Raw genomic sequence first — 20,529 nt, 5'->3', positions numbered from 1 at the left:
AGTCAGAGTTTGCCCTGGCAGGACGGCCCAGAAAGCCGGCGTTTTAAAACAGGCAGCTTTTTTTTCCTGCTATCGCTGAAAACCAAAAAGCATGCAGTCAGCTTTTATCAACACCATTTAAGTGTTTCATGGCAGGACCTCTTAAAGAGCTGCAACTGGGTTTTGAGGAAGGTTGTTTCCTAATTTTCTTTGAAATCGCCACACTGACATCCAAAGGGGCTGTACCAGCTAGCATTCCCACCAGCAATGCAGGAGTGTTCCCTTTACCCACAGCCTCTCCAACATAAGTTGTCATCAGTGTTTTTGATCTTGGCCATTCTGACAGGTGTAAGATGGAATCTCAGAGTTGTTTTGATTTGCATTTCTCTGATGACTAAGGATGTTGAACATTTCCTTAAGTGTCTTTCAGCCATTTTAGATTCCTCTGTTGAGAGTTCTCTGTTTAGGTCTGTACTCCATTTTTTATTGGATTATTTGTACTTTTGATATCAATTCTTGAGTTCTTTGTATATTTTGGAGATCAGCCCACTGTCCAATGTGTGGTTGGTAAAGATCTTTCCCATTCTGTGGGCTGTTGTTTTGTCTTGTTGACCGTGTCCTTTGCTTTATAGAAGCTTTTCAGTTTCAGGAAATCCCATTTATTAATTGTTTCTCTCGGTGTCTGTGCTGCTGTGGTTGTATTTAGGAAGTGGCTCCCTGTGCCAATGTGTTCAAGTATACTTCCCACTTTCTCTTCTTTAAGGTTCAGTGTGGCTGGCTTTATGTTGAGGTCTTTGATCCATATGGACTTGAGTTTTGTGCATGGTGATAGATATGGATCTATTTTCATTCTTCTACATGTTGATATCCAGTTATGCCAGCACCATTTGTTTTTTTTTTTCTTTTTTTTTCTTTTTTTTTGGTTTTTCGAGACAGGGTTTCTCTGCAGCTTTTTTAGGCCAGCACCATTTGTTAAATATGCTTTCTTTTTTCCACTTGATTTTTTTGCTTCTTTATCAAAGATCAGGTGTTCAAAGGTGTGTGGATTAATATCCGTGTCTTCGATTCAGTTCCATTGGTCCTCCTGTCGGTTTTTATGCCAATACCAGGCTGTTTTCAGTACTGTAACTCTGTAGTAGAGTTTGAAGTCAGGGATTGTGATGCTCCAGAAGTTCTTTTATTTTACAGGATTGTTTTGGCTATCTGGGTTTTTGTTTTTCCATATGAAGTTGAGTACCATTCTTTCGAGGTCTGTGAAGAATTTTGCTGGAATTTTGATGAGCATTGCATTGAATCTGTAGATTGCTTTTGGTAAGATTGCCGTTTTTACTATGTTAATTCTACCTACCCAAGAGCTTGGGCTATCTTTTCACTTTCTGGTGTCTTCTTCAATTTCTTTCTTCAAAGATTTAAAGTTCTTGTTATACAAGTCTTCCACTTGTTTGATTAGAGTTACTCTGAGATATTTTATACTATTTGTGGCTATTGTAAAGGGTGATGTTTCTCTGATTTCTTTCTCAGCCATTTATCATCTGTGTACAGGGGGACTACCGATATTTTTGAGTTAATCTTATATCCTGCTACATTACTGAAAGTGTTTATGAGTTGTAGAAGTTCCTTGGTAAAATTTTTGGGTTCGCTTATGTAAACTATCATATCATTAGCAAACAGTGAGAGTTTGACATCTTCTTTTCTGATTTGTATCCCTTTGATCTCCTTTTGGTGTCTTATTGCTCTAGCTAGGACCTCAAGAACTATATTGAATAGATGTGGAGAGAATGGACAACCTTGTCTTGCTCCTGATTTCAGTGGGATCCTTGGGAGTTTCTCTCCATTTAGTTTGATGTTGATGTTGGCTTGCTGTATATTGCTTTTATTATGTTTATGTATGTTCCTTGTATCCCTGCTCCCTCCAAGACCTTTATCATGAAGGGATGTTGTATTTTGTCAAAAGCTTTTTCGGCATCTAATGAGATGATCATGTGGTTTTTATTTTTCAGTTTGTTTATATGGTGGATTATGTTGACAGATTTTCGTATGTTGAACCATTGCTGCATCTGTGGGATGAAGCCAACTTGATCATGGTGGATGATGGTTCTGATGTGTTCTTGGATTCGATTTGCCAGTATTTTATTTAGTATTTTTACATCAATGTTCATGAGTGAGATTGATTGGTCTGTAATTCTCTTTCTTAGTAATTTCTTTTTTTTTTTTTTTTTTTTTTTTTGGTTTTTTCGAGACAGGGTTTCTCTGTGGCTTTGGAGCCTGTCCTGGAACTAGCTCTTGTAGACCAGGCTGGTCTCGAACTCACAGAGATCCGCCTGCCCCTGCCTCCCGAGTGCTGGGATTAAAGGCGTGCGCCACCACCGCCCGGCTAGTAATTTCTTTATATGGTTTGGATATCAGGGTACTTGTAGCCTCATAAAAAGAATTTGGCACACGCCTTTAATCCCAGCACTCGGGAGGTAGAGGCAGGCGGATCTCTGTGAGTTTGAGGCCAGCCTGGTCTACAAGAGCTAGTTCCAGGACAGGCTCTAAAAAAGCTGCAGAGAAACCCTGTCTCGAAAAACCAAAAGAAAAAAAAAAAGAATTTGGCAGTGTTCCTTCTGTTTCTATTGTGTGGAACAATTTAAGGCATATTGGTATTAGTTCTCCTTTGAAAATCTTAATAGACTTCTAAGCTGAAACCATCTGGTCCTGGGCTTTTTTTGGTTGTGAGACTTTTGATGACCATTTCTATTTCTTCTGCAGTTACAGGTCTGTTTAATTTGCTTATCTGGTCTTGATTTAATTTTGGTAAGTGATATTTATCCAGAAAGTTGTACATTTCCTTTAAGTTTCCCAATTTTGTGGAATACAGGTTTTTGAAATATGACCTGATGATTCTCTGTATTTCCTCCATGCCTGTTGTTATGTCCCCTTTTTTAATTTCTAACTTTTTAATTTGGATATTCTCTCTCCGCCTTTTTTAGTTTGGATAAAGGTTTGTCTATTTTGTTGATTTTCTCGAAGAACCAACTCTTTGTCTCATTGAATCTTTGCATTGTTTTCTTTGTTTCTACTTTGTTTATTTCAGCTCTCAATTTGATTATTTCCTGCCGTCTAGTTCTCTTAGGTGAGTTTGCTTCTTTTTGTTCTAAAGTTTTCAAATGTTATGTTAATTCACTAGTGTGGGACTTTTCCAGCTTCTTTATGTAGGCATTTAGTGCTATGAACTTTCCTCTTAACACTGTTTTCATTGTGTCCCATAAATTTGGGTATTTGTGTGGTCATTTTCATTGAATTTTAGGGAGTCACTAATTTCTCCATTTATTTCTTCCTTGACCCATTGATGATTCAGGTGAGCATTGTTTAATTTCCATGTGTTTGTGGGCTTTCTGGAATTAGTATTGCTGTTGACTTCTAGTTTTAAGCTATGGTTATCTAATAAGATACATGGGGTTATTCCAGTTCTTTTTTGTATTTGTTGACGTTTGTTTTGTTACCGAGTATGTGGTCAATTTTTGAGAAGGTTCCATGAGGTGCTGAGAAGAAGGTATATTCTTTTGTGTTTGGATGAAATATTCTATAGATGTCTGTTAAGTCCATTTGAGTCATAACATGTTAGTTCCCTTACTTCTCTGTTCATTTTTTGTCTGATTGACCTGTCCAGTGGAGTGTTGAAGTCATCCATTATTAGTATATGGGGTTTAATGTATTATTTAAGCTTTAGAAGTGTTTCTTTTACATATGAGGGTGCCCTCGTATTTGGGGCATAGATGTTCAGTATTGAGATTTCCTCTTGATGGATTTTTTTCTGTGACTAATATGAAATGTTTTTCTTTGTCTCTTTTGATTTTAGTTTGTAGTCTATTTTGTTAGATATTAAGACACCTACACCAGCTTGTTTCTTAGGTTCATTCGATTGGAAATTTTTTTCCCAACCCTTTACTCTGAGGTGATGTCTGTCTTTGAGGTTGAGGTGTTTTTCTTGTATGCAGAAGAAGGATGGATTCTGTTTTCATATCTAGTCTGTTAGCCTGTGTCTTTTTATAGGTGAGTTGAGTCCATATATATTAAGGGATGTTAATGACCAGTGATTGCTATCTCCTGTCAATTTAGTTTTCATTGTTGATGTTAATATGTGTGTTTTTCCTTTCTTTGGGATTTGCTTTTATGAGACCATCAGTTTTCTGTGTTTTTGTTGATGTAGCCAACTTCCTTGGGTTGGAGTTTTCCTTCTAGTGTTTTGTGTAGGGCTGGGTTTGTGGCTAGGTATTGGTTTAATCTGATTTTGTCATGGAATATCTTGTTTTGTCCTTCTATGGTGATTGAAAGTTTTGCTGGGTATAAGTCTGGGCTGGCATCTGTGGTCTCTTAATGTCTGCATAACGCTTGACCATGAACTTCTGGCTTTCATTGTCTCCAATGAGAAGTCAAGTGTAATTCTGATAGGTCTGCCTTTATATGTTACTTGGCCTTTTTCCTTTTCAGCTCTTAATATTCTTTCTTTATTCTGTATGTTTAGTGTTTTGATCATTATGTGGCAAGGGGCCTTTTTTTTTTTATCCAGTCTGTTTGGTAGTCTGTAAGCTTCTTGTATCTTCATGGGCATATCTTTCTTTAGGTTGGGAAAGTTTTCTTCTATGATTTTTGTTAAATATATTTTCTGTGCTTTTGAGTTGAACTTCTTCTATACCTATTATTCTTAGGTTTGGTCTTTTCATGGTGTCCCATATTTCCTGCATATTTTGGGTTAAGCTCTTGTTAAATTTAATGTTTTCTTTAACTGATGAGTCTATTTCCTCTATATTGTATCTTTAGCACTTGAGATTCTCTCTTCCATCTCTTGTATTCTGCTGTTTATGCTTATGTTTTTGGTTCCTGATCGTTTTCTCATGATTTCTGTTTCTATAATTCCCTCAGCTCATGTTTTTTTTATTGTCTCTATTTCAGTTTTCATGTCTTGAATAGTTTCTTTCATATGTTTGATTACTTTTTCTTGGTTTTCTTTAAGAAATTTGCTGGTGTCTTCCAATTTTTTGTTTGTCTTTTCCTCCAGTTCTTTGAGGGAATTTCTCAGTTCCTCTTTAAGAGTTTCATACATTTTCCTAAAGTTATTTTTAGTTCATTTTCTTCTGTTTCATCTGTATTTGGTTTTTCAAGTCTTGCTGTTGTAGGGTTTCTAGATTTTACTGGTGTCATGTTGCTCTTTGTGGTGTTACATGTGTTCTTACCTTTTCTACTCATCTTTTCCTCTAATTGGTGTGGTTTTGGCTGTCTGTGACTCTGGTGATTAATCTTCTAGGTGCCAGTGGATCCAAGGCTCAGATGGTTGTTCCTAATGGTACAGTCAGTGCCATGATTCTAGTTTACCCCGTTGGTCACTTTGTGTTCCTAAAGGTCACTCAGCGCTCCCATGGTTTGCTCCATTCCTGTGGAGTTTGTTGTCTCAGGCCTGCTCTAGTCTAGGTTGCCGGCTCAGACCTGTTTCTGTAAATGTCCTTGATTTGGATCTGTTCCTGTGGAGGTCCCTGACTTGGGGCTGGTCCTGCAAAGGTCTCTGGCTCTGATCTTCTCCCTTGGAGGTCTCAGAATCAGGTGTGCCCAAACCCGCAGAGGTCCTGGCTCAGGCCTACTCCCTCAGAGGTCCCAGACTCATGCCCAGACCCACAGTGGTCTCTGGCTCAACAGTTGCTCCACTGTACCTGCTTCTTGGAGTTTGCTGTCTCAGGTCTTCTCTCGCCCAGGTTGCTGGCTGGGTCCTGCCTCCACAAATGTCCCTGGTCTGGATCCGCTCCTGCTCCTGTGGAGCTAGCTGTGTCAGGCCTGCTCCGGCCTAGGTAGCTGGCTCCGTCCAGTTCTTTTGGAGTTCACTGCTTCAGACCTGCTCTGGCCTAGGTCACTGGCTTAGTCTTACAGTTTTTTTAAATTTTTTTAAAGATTCATATTTATTATGTATACAGTGTTCTGCCTGCATGTGACCCTGCAGGCCAGAAGATGGCACTGGATCTTATTACAGATGGTTGTAAGCCACCATGTGGTTGCTGGGAATTGAACTCAGGATCTCTGGAAGAGCAGTCAGTGCTCTTAACCGCTGAACCATCTCTCCAGCCCCTATTTTTTTATGTTCAGAGCTACTTGAAGTTTATCCAAGAAAAATTATGATATTGTTTTATTTTACACATATCCCAATCATACTTATTAAACTTTGGAGGAGCAGTGGTGAGCTAACTCACTGGGTAAGGGCCTCCACACCTGATGACCTGAGTTCAATCCCCGGGACCTCACTACATTGTGGGAGGAGAGATCAACTCCTGCAGTGGTCCCCTATTTACCACATGTGCTATGGTATGCACATGGGCACACACAATTAAGTGTTATTTCAATTTTTCACAAAGGGAGACAATGCAAATACCCTACGATATTGTATTTGCTTATCAAGAAATGCAGCTTGATTTTCCTAAAACATTCATTGTAAATAAAATGACAACATAGTGGCCAGGCGGTGGTAGCACACACCTTTAATTCCAGGCAGAGGCAGGCAGATCTCTGGCCAGGCCAGCCTGGTCTGCAGAGTGAGTTCTGAGACACATAGCTGTTACACAGAGGAAAAAAAAAAACCTGTCTCAAAAAACAAAACAAAACATAGACGAATGAACAATCCTGGTTCCCAAACTGTGGTTCCAAGGTGCTATTTCTGACGAAGCCAGGAATCCTGGGGAACCGGCTGATTCTAGATCTGGGTAAAGAAGTATGCAAATGTATAGGAATTATTCTGTACCAGAAAGCAAAGATGTCCTTCAGAACAACTGGCCAAGTGGGGACGCTAGAGCCAACCTAAGGAGCTCTCACACATCAAAGATGGAAAAAGAAAATCTGCCCAGTGAAGTGGTACACCTGTGATCCCATCACTGGGAAGGCAGGGACAACAGATGTTGGGTTTGATGTGGTCTACACAGTGAGACACCACCCACACACAAAACCCCTTTAAAAAGTAGCACATAACTCCCTATTTCTATAAGAATGTGCCCAACTTCTTAAAATAATGGAACAGAATCTGACATCACTAAGGGCAACCTGGCATCATGAGCTTCTGAAGGGTACAACCAGATACAGTGGGTTAAAGAACAACAACACTATGAAGTATGCTGGCCTTCCCCACCACCATCTAGGCTGAGTTCCACACATGGGGTCTTTTTTTGTTTGCTTGTTTGTTTTTTGAGACAGGGGTTCTCTGCAGCTTTGGAGCTGTCCTGTAACTAGCTCTTGAAGACCAGGCTGGCCTCGAACTCACAGAGATCCGCCTGCCTCTGCCTCCCGAGTACTGAGATTAAAGGCGTGTGCCACCACCCAGTTCACAACTGTGGTCTTTATCTGTTATCCCAGTACTCAAAAGACAAACACAGAATTGAGGTCAGCATGGTGAGTTCCAGACCAGCCAGAACTACACAGCAAGATGTCTCCAAACACCAAAAATTTTAAGGGGGCTGGAAAGATGGCTCAGTGGTTAAGAGCATTGCTTGCTCTTTCAAAGGTCCTGAGTTCAATTCCAGGCAACCATATGGTGGCTCACAACCATCTGTAATGAGGTCTGGTGTCCTCTTCTGGCCTGCAGGCATATATTGTATACACAATAAATAAATATTTTCAAAAATTTAAATATAAAATTATGGCCTAAAGCATAAATTTTCATGAGTCTATATTGACATAAACAATTGAATAAATGGATGACAATAGAGAAATCTGTCACTCACAGTATATCTAATAATTTATGTTTATATTCTTTCAAGGAGGTGTAGCAAAGTCACACAGTGGTGCATACACACACACACACACACACACACACACACACACAGAGTTCCTGAATTCAGGAGGCTGAGACAAGAGGATGCTAACCTGGGCATATAGAGCTCCTGTATCAAAAAGAAGTGACATGTAATTCCTTATTCTTTAAGGCTGCACTTGATGGTATCTTTTTTCTAGAGTCCCGAAAAGCACTTTTTTTTTTGTTTTTTTGGGTTTTTTGTTGTTGTTTTGGGTTTTTGTTTTGTTTTGTTGGTTTTTTGTTGTTGTTTTGGTTTTTTTGTTTGTTTGTTTTACAGGATTTCTCTGTGTATCTCTGGCTGTCCTGGAACTCTGTAGACCAGGTTGGCCTCGAACTTACAGAGATTCACCTGCCTCTGTCTCCTGATTGCTGGGAGTAAAGGTGTGCGCAGAAAAGCACTTTTTAAAGGAACTCTATAGTGGAAATGTTCAGTATAACCTCATCCAAGTGATAGGTGATAACCCTGTGTATAATTTGTATTCTTGGGTTCTGAGGAGAAATTCACTTACCCTCTGTATCCTTTTTCCCAAAGACCCATGACCAGAATAACGATGAGGAAAAAAAAAAATCACAAATGAAGAACACAATACAAAACACCTAATCAGCATTCTTCAAACGTGTCACAGGGAAGAAGAGCCCATGGAAACCCAATGGAACGGGAATATGGCATCTTGGTGAGATGCTAGAACAGAATAGGAACATTAGACTGACACAAAGAGAACCAGAATAACCCATGAACCTTAATTCATAAAAATGTTAGCAGGTTTGGTGGAGCAGTCAGAAGACAGAAACAGCTGGTCTCTGAGTTCAAGGTCAGCCTTGAACTTAAAAACAAACAAAAACTTCAATTCTCTCTAGGTGTCTCTAGCATCAAAGTCAATATTTTGGTCCATACCTACAATTCCAGCACTTGGAAGGCTGAGGCAAGATTTCTTCCCTCTCTGCCTCCCTCCCTCCTTCGCAAACTCACAGAGATCCACCTGCCTCTGCCTCCCTAGTGCTGGGATTAAAGGCGTGCGCCACCACCGCCTGGCTAAAGCAAATAAGATTAATAGTTGGAGGACAACCTAGGAGGTCCATGTCTGGATTCAAGGGCCAGACCGTCTCAAAATCCAAACAAAACCCCAAAAGGAAAACATGAAGGCGGTCGGAAAAGTTAAGTTTTGTCCAAAAATAAATAAAATAAAATAAAATAAAAAATGAACTGACGCCTATGAGAGTGTCAGGAGACTCCCGCCCTGGGTCAGGCGTACAGATAGCCGACTTGGCAGTGTTGACAAACTTCTGGAGAGGCCCCCTCGAACTTCCGTACTTCTTCGAAATTCCGGCTTCCACAGCGGGGTGGGCCTAATGACGTTGTTCTCTCTCATTCGCCCCCTTCATCCCCGAGGGCGTGGCCTGTCCTTTCTGCCGCGCTCTGACAGCTGCGGGGCCCTTCCGGGCCCTGTCCTTCCGGCATTCTGATTGGCTTGTGCTCCTCCTGGGGGTGTGGCCACATCTCATTGGCCCCTGTTCCTGGGCCTACGGCGTCACGCAGAACATCCGTCGCGCTGGTCCACACGTCAGCGGCCGGCTCCCACCCGGAGGAGCCAGGGGCTCGACCGTAGAATCTACGGCGGCGGCGGCAGCGGAGCGGTGAAGGCGACGGCATCAGCGATGGCAGGGGCGGGGCCGGCTCCAGGACTCCCGGTTGCGGGAGGCCCTGTGGTCCCGGGGCCTGGCGTCGGCCTCCCGGGCAAGAGCGGCGAGGAACGCTTGAAAGAAATGGAGGCGGAGATGGCCCTGTAAGGCCCTGAGCAGGAGAAATAAAAGCAGTTTCCGGGCAATTCCACTCAACCCTGGAGCCTCCGGGTCTTCAAAGACCTGATGTGGCTCCATTAGGGGCTGTGGGATCCGAGGCACTCGGGGCATGGAGATGTGCGCGGGGAGGCTTTGGCCGGGATGAAGGCGCTGTCGTGATGTGCCCAGCGCCCCGGTCTTGGTGAGAGGACCTGACATACAGTATCTGTCCCGCTCCCTCAGGTTTGAGCAAGAAGTCCTGGGAGCTCCAGTGACCGGAATCCCAACTGCTGTGCCTGCGGTGCCCACGGTAGAAGCCATGCAGGTCCCAGCAGCTCCTGTGATCCGCCCAATTATCGCCACCAACACGTACCAGCAGGTAAGGTGGGAGCTGCAGCTTATGAGTCGGGGAACACAGTGCTTTGATCCTAACAAGGGTTTATCTATGGAGAGCGATCAATGTTTTTTGCATTAGTTATTTGCATGACAAATAACTGATGTACCAGGAACTCGGGATGCATGACAGTATATTTAATCCTTTGGAAGCATCTGTTCTGCAGCATCCTATCTGGCAGAACTTTCTGCAGTGGCGGCAACTATATAAACTTTGTGCAGTTTAGTGTTCTTCAGAAACATCTTTAAAGCTTACACTCACGGATTTGCGCAGTAGTTCAGTAGTAGAGCACTTATGTAGCCTGTGTAAAGCTCTAGTGTGTAAGGCCACCATCACCACAAAAATAATAGTAAAATGTATACTTTTGTAAAATCGTCCCCAAGTCTCATTGGTAATATTCCAATGCTTGATAGTCAGCTTTATATGACTAGTGGAAAGAAGGAATGGATACCAGCAAAAGAAACTTGCTAATTCTGTTCGCAGTTATCAGGTAGACTGGGCTGCAGCTCAGTTATAGATCTCTTGCCTAGCATGCCAAAGCCATAGGTCCCTTGCATTGAAAAAAGACTTAAAAAAAAAAAAAAAGCCGGGTGGTAGTGGCGCACACCTTGAATTCCAGCACTCGGGAGGCAGAGGCAGGCAGATTTCTGTGAGTTCGAGGCCAGCCTGGTCTACAAGAGCTAGGTCCAGGATAGGCTCCAACTACAAAGAAACCCCATCTCAAAAAAAAAAAAATAGATCAAAAGCAGCCTTTGAGTGCTTTCTCTGCACCTGGCGCTGCTCTGCTATGAGCAATGAGCGTATAGGAGAAAACAAAACAGAAAAGTTATTGCTGCTTCTTTGGTGTTTACATTTTAGTAAGGAGAGAGATTACAGAGTGGTAAGAAGGGCAAAGTTTGAGCTGGGCAATCATGGTACATGCCTTTAATCCCAGCACTTGGGAGACAGAGGCAGGTAGATCTCTGTGAGTTCAAGACCAGCCTGGTCTATACAGCAAGTGCCAGGACAGTCTCCAAAACTACATAGAGAAACCCTGTCTCAAAAAAAAAAAAAGGAGGGGGCGAAGTCAGGGAAGGCCTTTGTGTTTTGTTGTTAGTAAAAGTGATGGAGGCATGCCATGCAGATGTCTGGAGTAATGTTACCCCCAGTTGAGAGCTGTCCGTGCAGACCCCGAGACAAAGTGTACAGTGGTCATAGTGTTCAAGCAACAGCAGAGAGCTGAATGTGCAAAGAACTTGAGCAGAAAGGAAAGTCTAGAAGATTTAGGGTGGTGATGGAGCCTGACGGTGGTGACACATGCCTTTAATCCCAGCACTCGGGAGGCAGAGGCAGGTGGATCTCTGAGTTTGAGGCCAGCCTGGTCTACAGAGTGAGTTCCAGGACAGTCTCCAAAGCTACAGAGAAACCCTGTCTCATAAAAACAGAAGAAAAAGAAGAAGACAGTCATGGAAGCTACATTTTGCAGGGTCTTGTAAGCTATTTTGAGAATCTTGGCTTTTACTTTTTTTGGGGGGAGGGCTTGGTTTCAAGACAGGGTTTCTCTCTGTGACAGCTCTGGCTGTCCTGAAACTCGATTTGTAGACCAGACTGGCCTTGAGCACTCCAAGATCCTCCTGCTTCTGCCTCCCGAATTCTGGGATTCAAGGTGTGCGCCCCCACTACCACCCAACTGGCTTTTACTTTTGAGATAAAGAACTACTAGAGAATTCTAAGAACATGGGTGATAGTGGTCCTACTTACAGATAAGCAGATGGCTATCTGGATAGTAGACAAGAGAGGTCAAGGGTAAATTCTAGGAGATGGAGGAAGAGGCTAATAATCTACGTAAAATGGGTGTAGGTAACAGGGAGGACAAGTTAGATATTATTTGAGATAGTTCTGTGGTGTCTGCAGCCTTGCCCTGAACATGCCTGATTTCAAAAATGAATCAGGGACTTGGTTATTTCTTGGATGGGAGATAGTACTATAGGGAAGCTGAGTCAGAGAAATTGATCCTGGGAGAGATTAATAATAGTAGCTTTACTTAGTATGGCTCTAGGAGCCCCAGTGAAGGGACCTTGTAGCAGAGCCTGACTGGTCACCAGCCCCATAAAGCACAGGTGACCTGCCAGGGTGAGCCAGCTGAAGCTGATGAGCAACTCTGAGCCAGGTCTCCTTCTCCCCAATAGGTCCAACAGACCCTGGAGGCCCGGGCAGCTGCCGCAGCCACAGTAGTTCCTCCCATGGTGGGAGGCCCTCCTTTTGTGGGCCCAGGTAAGTAACAGAGTGAGAGGGCGTGAGTCAGGCTGGGTGGTAAGAAGGGATGGATACTCAGAGCTCACCTCCCACTGTCCTCATCTCTCCTTCCCACAGTTGGCTTTGGCCCTGCTGATCGCAGTCACCTGGACAGTCCTGAGGCTCGAGAAGCCATGTTCCTGAGACGAGCAGGTGGGTTGAGGACCAGGACCCCATATTTGGCCAGGCACGCTTGTTTAGGCTTATAAACTCTGGCTCCTTGCCCAAGTCTGCTGTAGATTCCTTTCTCCGCTCTGATGCTGTCTGAGGACAGTACACACTTGTGTGCCTCCTGATTGTCTCGAGTCCATTTGTTCTCAGTCCTCTCACTCCTCACTGGAAACTCGACAGTGTCTCCTCAAGCTTTAGCACCTTCTAGCAAGCTCTTCAGTTTGCTTACTGTGCTTGTCACCTTTGCTTCCTCTAGCAAGCAAGCCTTGCGAAGGACAGGAATCTTGATTTTTGTCACAAATAGCACCAGGCAACTCACTAGTGGTCAGGAGCCTTTGTGACCTGGCTCCTTGTAGATCCTGATCTCCCACCATACTCAGGAGCTCCAAGCTGAGTTGTCAGAGAAAGTCAAGGAACCTTCTGTCTTCTGCTTCTTGTCACTCAGCTGTGACCCTCAGACCTTCTGTCCGCCAGCTGTTCCCCACGCTTTTCACTCTGGCCCTTCAGGTGTATATATGTATATATACACATACACAATCACATACCGCCGGTTTTTATGATGTTGCTTGTGAGAATGTGTGGTAAGATGTGTGTTCTTAGTTGGATGTAAAATTCTGTTGAATAGCTGGGCCGTGGTGACAAACGCTTTTAATCCCACCACTTGGGAGGCAGACACATGCAGATCTCTGTGAGTTTGAGGCCAGCCTGGTCTACAAGAGCTGGTTCCAGGACAGGCTCCAAAGCTACAAAGAAACCCTGTCTAGAAAAACAAAGACAAAATTACTTTGATTGTGTTTGTTAATACTACTATGCTTTTGTTGTGCTGGGGATGAGCCCAGGGCCTCAAATGTGTTCTACACTGAACTGCATCCAAGCCCTTAGCTCTTAAAAATAAGACCTTGCTATGCAGCCCAGGAGGGCTTCAGACACAAATCCTGTCTCTGCCTCCTGAGTACTATGGTTAAGGGATGTCTCTGTTCATGGCTTGCTTTTTTAATCTGATGAATCTTAACATCTGCTCTTTAGTAAGTTATCAAAGTGAAAATCTGACTTGAACACCCTGCCCAGATCCCTAACCTGCTGTTCTCTCTGGAGGATACCATTGCTCAGCCAGGAAGGCTGCTTTGATGCCTATCAGTCTTTCTCTTTGAACCCCTCCCCCATTTCCTCTGGGATACCACCTATACTTGAGGGGAAAGGTTTTCCTTATATATACTCTCCCTTGTGGAGGTATTTCTGCTCACACCTTGCTGGACTTTTAGTTATCCTGAGGTCCTAGCTCATGGGTCCCTTTTTCCAGGAGGCCTCAAGTCCCCTAGCTGGGTCATGGCACTCTGGCCTCTGACAGCTCCTTGGGCCATCCTTCTCTGGCAGTGCATAGCTTTCCTCCTATCCTGGACCCACAGCCTGGCACCCCCATGGTCTGCTGGGTTCCTAGCACTGTTCACAACAGGCTTAGGCCCACAGGAAATCCTTGACATCAGTTTGCTGAGTGAAACAATGGCATGACCACCTCATCTTCTCCAGGATTTCTTGGGTACTGAGAGTACCTATACAAGCAGCTTGCCCCTAGTGTCCCAATCCCCCATGACACCCCCATCTCTCTCTCCCACAGCTGTGGCCCCTCAGAGGGCCCCTATCCTGCGTCCAGCCTTCGTCCCCCACGTGCTACAGAGAGCAGGTGAGGGGCCAGGGTCATGATCCCTGCCAAGCAATTTCTCTCAAGCCCTGGAACTCCCCCTCTAACACCCTGACAGATTCTGCTCTCTCTTCTGCAGCAGGTGGCCCCCGACCTATGGCCCTGAGGCCCCCGCACCAGGCTCTGGTTGGACCCCCACTGCCTGGGCCACCTGGACCACCCATGATGCTGCCACCAATGGCCCGGGCCCCTGGACCACCCCTGGGTTCAATGGCTGCTCTGAGACCGCCCCTGGTAAGTGGGGACTGATTAGTGTGGTTAAAGGTACAGTGGGTGGGGCTCCCAGTTCGAACTCACTACATTTAAGTCTCTCTTCCTCGACTTTGTTTCTGTTTCTTTGTACCTGTGTTGTTTCATTTCTTTATATGACAAAAATCTTTGTTTTCTTTGCTTTTTACAGACAAGAAGTTGCTATGTAGCTCAGGCTGGCCTGGACCTTATAGTCCTCCTGCCTCAGCCTCCCAAGTGATGAGGGTAGAGGCATGTAGACCATGCCTAGCTTTCTCCTATGTGGAAGAGAGTATAAAGAGAAACACGTAAGCCAGAAGGTGGTGGCACTTACCTTTAACCCCAGCACAGGAGGCAGAGGCAGGCAGATCTCTGTGAGTGAGGCTGGCCTGGTCTACAAGAGCTAGTTCCAGGACAGGCACCAAAACTACACAGAGAAACCATGTCACAAAAAAACAAAAAGGAAGCCGGGCGGTGGTGGCGCACGCCTTTAATCCCAGCACTCGGGAGGCAGAGGCAGGCGGATCTTTGTGAGTTCGAGACCAGCCTGGTCTACAAGAGCTAGTTCCAGGACAGGCTCCAAAGCTACAGAGAAACCCTGTCTCGAAAAACCAAAAAAAAAAAAAAACCAAAAAAAAAAAAAAAAAAAAAAAAAAAAGGAAGGAAGGAAGGAAGGAAAAGATAGACCTGTTGATAATTATTTCCATGTGTTTTTGTTTTCCTTTAATTCCCTCTTTGTCTCTGTATACATCACCTGTGTCTGTCTCCCTTCTACCTTTGTTTCTGTGTCCAACTGACTCTACTTCTCTGCTCCCTGTTCCCTGGCTCCCACACCCTTGCTTTGTATACAGTGGGGGTGGTGAGCTGTCCTGTGAGCTGCCCATCCCTCACACCCTCCTCTTGCCCACAGGAAGAGCCAGCGGCTCCTCGAGAGCTGGGCCTTGGCCTTGGGTTAGGCCTGAAGGAGAAGGAAGAGGCAGCAGTGGCCGCAGCAGCTGGACTGGAGGAAGCTAGCGCAGCAGTGGCCGTGGGGGCAGGAGGAGCCCCAACTGGCCCTGCTGTCATTGGCCCCAGCCTCCCGCTGGCCCTAGCCATGCCCTTGCCTGAGCCTGAGCCCCTACCCCTCCCACTGGAGGTGGTACGTGGCCTGTTGCCTCCACTGAGAATTCCTGAGCTTCTGTCCCTGCGTCCACGACCCCGGCCCCCTCGGCCTGAACCACCTCCTGGCCTCATGGCCCTAGAGGTAAGCAGGGACTATGCAGCAACGGGACAGAGGGGTTGGGAGAAAGCCGAAGCCCATGAGCTTCCACACAGGAACACAGCCCTCTAGTCAGAGGGTGGTCGGGTATAGACGGGGGAGGCAGTCCCTCAGGCAACACAGCTAGAAGCTTATGTAGCACTAGAGTGGGAGGTGCCAGGGATGGGGGTAGTACAGAGCACAACAAGACTCCCAACACCCATCCCTGCCCCTACAGGTCCCAGAGCCACTGGGTGAGGACAAGAAGAAAGGCAAGCCAGAAAAATTGAAACGCTGCATTCGCACAGCAGCAGGGAGCAGCTGGGAGGACCCCAGCCTGCTGGAGTGGGATGCTGGTGAGTGGACCAAAGTGAGAGGTTGGGCATCACCAATCCAAGAACAGGCTGTTCTGAGTTTTCAGGGCCACCAACAGAGAAGGGGGAAAGGTGACTGCACAATGTCTGGAGGGCATGGTGGGCAGAATTGTTCTCTAGGGCTTTGCTGTGGTTTTGCTGGAGACAGGCTCTCTCTGTGACCCAGGCTGGCCTAGACTTTCCATCCTTCTGGCTCAGTCTCCCGAGTTATTACAGGTGAGGGCCACCAGGCCGTTTGGTACCTAGGGCTTTCAGACTCTGTCTCATGGGGAGCTTGGTCAGAGGATTCTGTTTCAATCCTTTTGAGGCACACAGTGATAAGGGAATGGCCTACCTGCTGCCCAGATGCTGCCCAGATTCCACAGTTAACCTTTTGCTGTATTTGCTTTATCCCTGTGTGTTTGGGTGCACGTGTGCATGCGCGTATACACACACACACACATATGCAATGCTAGGGATGAATCCCAGGGCCATCCACATGCTGGGCAGTCATGCTAAAATAGAATCCTGCCTTCACAGAGTTGTGTTCCCTCATTCTTTATTGTTTAAAACAAGAAGTGAAATTATTACTTTGGTTGTTTTGTGAGGCAAAGCCTCATGTAGCTCAGATTGGTCTTCAATTCATTATGTAGCCAAGTAGGACCTTGAAGTTATGACTCTGCTGCCTCTCCATCTGAAGTGTTGGCATGTGCCATCATGCTTCAGTTTATGCAATGCTGTGGGCTGAACCCATGCATTCAGGGCTACCAACTGCTCCACATCCCTAGCCAGTACCCAGCATTCACTCCAAGAAAGACTTTCTTTCATGTTATAATCCTACTAAAACAGCTAAGAAAATAACAGTAATTATTGATTTTGAGACCAGCTCTTCGATGTAGCCAAGGCCAGTCTTGAACTCCCCATCCTCTTACTCCAACCTCCCAAGTGCTAAAATTGCAAATGTGTTTCACTATACCCAGCTTCTACTCTTTCTGCTTGATTAAACTGGCCTGTGTAGCTCAGTGGTGGAGCACTTGCCTAGCATGTGTGAGCCCCTGAGTATTCCATCTCCAGTACTGCAGAAAAAAATTTAGCAGACGCTAGAGAGATGCTTCAGTGGTTAGAACATAGACCACTTCTACAGAGGACCTGAGGTCAGTTAGTTCAGGTCCCTCACAACTGCTTATCACTCCAACTCTAGGGGATCTGACACTTTCTTCTAGACTCAGAGACACCAGCCCTCCATGTGCACCTACCCACACAGACACATGCACATATACTGAAATAAAAATCTAGCCAGGGCTGGAGAGATGGCTCAGTGGTTAAGAGCACTGACTGCTCTTCCAGAGGTCCTGAGTTCAATTCCCAGCAACCACATGGTGGCTCACAGCCATCTGTAATGAGATCTGGTGCCCTCTTCTGAAGGAATGTTGTATATAAAATAAATAAATCTAAAAATAAAATAAAAATCTAGCCAGGCGTGGTGGCGCATGCCCTTAATTTGAGCGCACTCCGGCAGAGGCAGGCAGATCTCTGTGGGTTTGGGGACACTCTGGTCTACAGAGTGAGTTCCAGGACAGCCAGAGCTACACGGAGAAACCCTGTCTCAAAAAAAAACAAAAGAAAAGAAAAATCTTAGGCCAGGTATGGTGACACACTCCAGAGGCAGTCAGATCTTGGGAGTTCGAGGCCAGCCTGGTTACATGGTTACATAGCAACTTCCAGGTCATCCATAGATAAATAGTGAGATTCTGTCTCCAAAAATAAAAAAAAAAAAAAAAGGTGTAATTTTTTTTTAAGGCAAAAAAAAAAAAAAAGCTATCTGCTAACTTAAGTCCTAAACCCAGAAGAAATGAGTAGTCGTTCATGTAGAACTGTGGGGATAGAGGGTATCTAGATTCTAGCCAGCATCCTTGTGTTGCCTCAGGTTCATGACCATAAAGCCAGGTGAGCAGGAGAGGGTCTGGTGACAACTCTGCTTGCTTGAACTCCCCTGCCCGACTACACCTGCAGACCTGACCCAGACTGTCAACTTCAGTAGGAAAGGTGGGCCTTATAAGAAGTGAGAAGAGTGCCTGCCCTCAAAGATGCTTTAGCTGGCCTGGCATAGTGGCACCTGCTTTGATCCCAGGACTCCGAAGGAAGAAGCAGGCAGATCTCTATGTGTTCATGGCCAGCCAAGTACATAGTGAGACCCTTCCACTCTCCAAAACAAAGATTTTTGTGATTTTGTTTGTTTGGTTTTGGTTTTTCAAGAAAAGGTTTCTCAGTGTAGCCTGGACTGTCCTGGAACTCACTCTGTAGACCAGACTGACCTCAAACGCACAGAGATCCACCTGCCTCTGCTTCCTGAATGCTGGGATTAAAGGTGTGCACCACCACTGCCCAGCTCCAAAAGGAAGTTTTAGCTGAAAGGTCAGCTTGTGGGATACCTGACTTCAGTTTACACCTCTGCAACCTTTTTCCCCCCTATTTTAAATGAAGGTGGTCTTGCCACCACATCTGACTTGTATATTATATGATAATTTATTTTTTAAGTGTGTGGGTCAATGACCTTGCTAGAAAATCTCATCCTCTGGGTTGTTAGACTTTCCTTCTGGGGTAGCCTAACTCGTAAATAGTGCCTTTAGTCACCATGGAAACCATGGGGCAGGCAGCCCAGCCATAGCTGAGGGCAGAGCAAACTGCCCTTCACTCCAGCCTCGACTGCTGCCTCCCTTCCCGCGACAGTCTTGCTGTGGCCTGGTGCAGCTGACTTGATCATGCCAGCCTCCCATCCCTATGTCTAAGGAGGAATATAGTAATTTAAGAGCATGCCCAGTGAGACTGGTGGTAGAGGTCCCCTTGGAGAAGGGACAGGCAGTGTGTTCCTATGACAATGTAGAGTTGGAGCAGACTTGCAGAGATGGCCCAGTTGAGGAAGAGTGCAGTGTTGTGCCAGAAGACTGGTGAGTGGCAGGGCCACAAAGGACCAAGGACAGGCTAGTGCTGGGACAGAGACTGCAGTAGGTGATGAAAGGGTATGCAGTTAGAGGTTAAGGTGTAGACTCTGGCTGGGTCTGTGGCTCACATCTGTATTCCCAGCACTTAGGAGGCTAGTCTGGACTTCTGCATAACAAAAACCTGTTTGAAAAAGTGGGTGGTAGAGACCCTGGAGCCAGATACCCAAACTTGTCCCAGCTTTGCTTGATGTGGAAGTTCAGGCAGCTGCTTGGTCCCTCTGTCTCAGTGGGAAAGGGCCTGGGGAGTCTCAGGTGCTTATGTAACAGGCTGCCTGTCACAAGGTGGTCACTACCACATGGATATTGCCAGTTATTACTGAGGATCCCAGGGCAGAGACTGAGGCTAGAAGGAGGGGCACTCTGTGATGCTCGGACCTTGACCTCTTCTCTCTCCTAATTCCAGATGACTTCAGGATCTTCTGTGGGGACCTGGGCAATGAGGTGAATGATGACATATTGGCACGTGCCTTCAGCCGTTTCCCATCCTTCCTTAAGGCTAAGGTGATCCGTGACAAGCGCACAGGCAAAACCAAGGGCTACGGCTTTGTCAGCTTCAAGGACCCCAGTGACTATGTGCGAGCCATGCGTGAGATGAACGGTGGGTGAGGCCTGTCCTGGGGATAGTGAGTGTGGTAGACCCCCAACATAAGCCTGACTTCCCAAGTTTGACCTGGAATCCTCCATTCCCACAGGGAAGTACGTGGGCTCACGCCCCATCAAGCTTCGCAAAAGCATGTGGAAGGACCGGAACCTGGATGTGGTCCGCAAGAAGCAGAAGGAAAAGAAAAAGCTGGGCCTCAGATAGGGTCTGTGGCTCGGCACCCGCTCCCACCCAGCCGGGCGCTAGCTCCTTCCCACAGATGTTTGTGGGAAACCCCAGTTGTTCACTCCCCTGTCCCAAAACCAGTTTCAATAAATTTACCTTCATTTCCATCCCTGACTGGGCTTAGAAACTGTCAGACGACAGAGCCTGGCTCACTGAGAAGTGGGAACTTGGAAAGTTTACCCAGCAGACATTTAGGAACACAATGTCAAGCCTCTACTGTGCCCATTACTTCTTTTGTTTTTGGTTTGTTAAGCATTCCTATTGTGTATGTGGTGTGGATGTAATAAGTCAGAGGACTTCTAGTTCTGTTCTCTCCTTCTACCACGTGGGTTCCAGGGATCAGACTGTTCCTCAGACTTGGTGGTAAGCATCTTTCTTTACCCACTGAGTCATCTCACCAACTCCCTCTCTTGGTTTCTCAGATTGAATGTCGTGTGTTCCTGACTGGCCTCAAACCTGGATGTGGTTCTCAACTATACTCCAAGCACTTGGAAGGGTGAGGCAGGAGGAACAAGCATTTGAGGCCAACCTGTGCTACATAGCGAGAACTTGTTTTTAAAAGGAGACCCAGATCTCTGAGGCTACATACATGCACTACCATGTATGGGGGTGCTGGGGATTGAATTGAGGGTTGTTGTTAAATTTATTTATCATGTATACAGTATTCTACCTGCATGTATGCCTGCGTGACAGTAGAGGGCACCAGATCTCATTTTAGATGGTTGTGAGCCACCATGTGGTTGCTGGGAATTGAACTCAGGTCCACTGGAAGAGCAACCA

The 20,529-nt window shown here is 45.6% G+C and overlaps 1 protein-coding gene across 2 annotated transcripts; it reads left to right on the top strand.

Moving 5' to 3' along the window:
• The first annotated feature begins 9,320 nt into the window (after positions 1-9,320).
• On the top strand, positions 9,321-19,856 carry Rbm42 (RNA binding motif protein 42). 2 transcript variants are annotated; one of them, XM_038339147.1, is made up of 10 exons: positions 9,321-9,570; positions 9,809-9,944; positions 12,128-12,212; positions 12,312-12,386; positions 14,020-14,085; positions 14,162-14,337; positions 15,242-15,574; positions 15,807-15,924; positions 19,327-19,521; positions 19,616-19,856. In XM_038339147.1, the coding sequence occupies exons 1-10, from the start codon at positions 9,443-9,445 to the stop codon at positions 19,726-19,728; spliced, it is 1,425 nt and encodes a 474-aa protein (XP_038195075.1). In that variant the 5' UTR covers positions 9,321-9,442; the 3' UTR covers positions 19,729-19,856. The 2 variants fall into 2 exon arrangements, with proteins under 2 accessions (XP_038195075.1, XP_038195076.1); XM_038339148.1 differs by lacking the exon at positions 14,020-14,085 and having other exon boundaries at positions 14,183-14,337.
• Positions 19,857-20,529: the final 673 nt, after the last annotated feature.

This window comes from Arvicola amphibius, chromosome 8, assembly GCF_903992535.2.
Source record: "Arvicola amphibius chromosome 8, mArvAmp1.2, whole genome shotgun sequence".
Classification (NCBI taxonomy): domain Eukaryota; kingdom Metazoa; phylum Chordata; class Mammalia; order Rodentia; family Cricetidae; genus Arvicola; species Arvicola amphibius.
The sequence above is the reverse complement of the archived record's forward strand: the minus strand, read 5'-3'. Positions and strand labels throughout refer to the sequence as shown.

What these genes read in the sequence shown, in the direction of transcription:
- Rbm42 (XM_038339147.1), top strand. Translation starts at nt 9,443, where the DNA reads ATGGCAGGGGCGGGGCCGGCTCCAGGACTCCCGGTTGCGGGAGGCCCT. An exon ending in CTGCTCTGAGACCGCCCCTG is followed by an intron (nt 14,338 to 15,241) that starts GTAAGTGGGGAC and finishes TCTTGCCCACAG; the next exon opens with GAAGAGCCAGCGGCTCCTCG. An exon ending in AGCCATGCGTGAGATGAACG is followed by an intron (nt 19,522 to 19,615) that starts GTGGGTGAGGCC and finishes CCATTCCCACAG; the next exon opens with GGAAGTACGTGGGCTCACGC.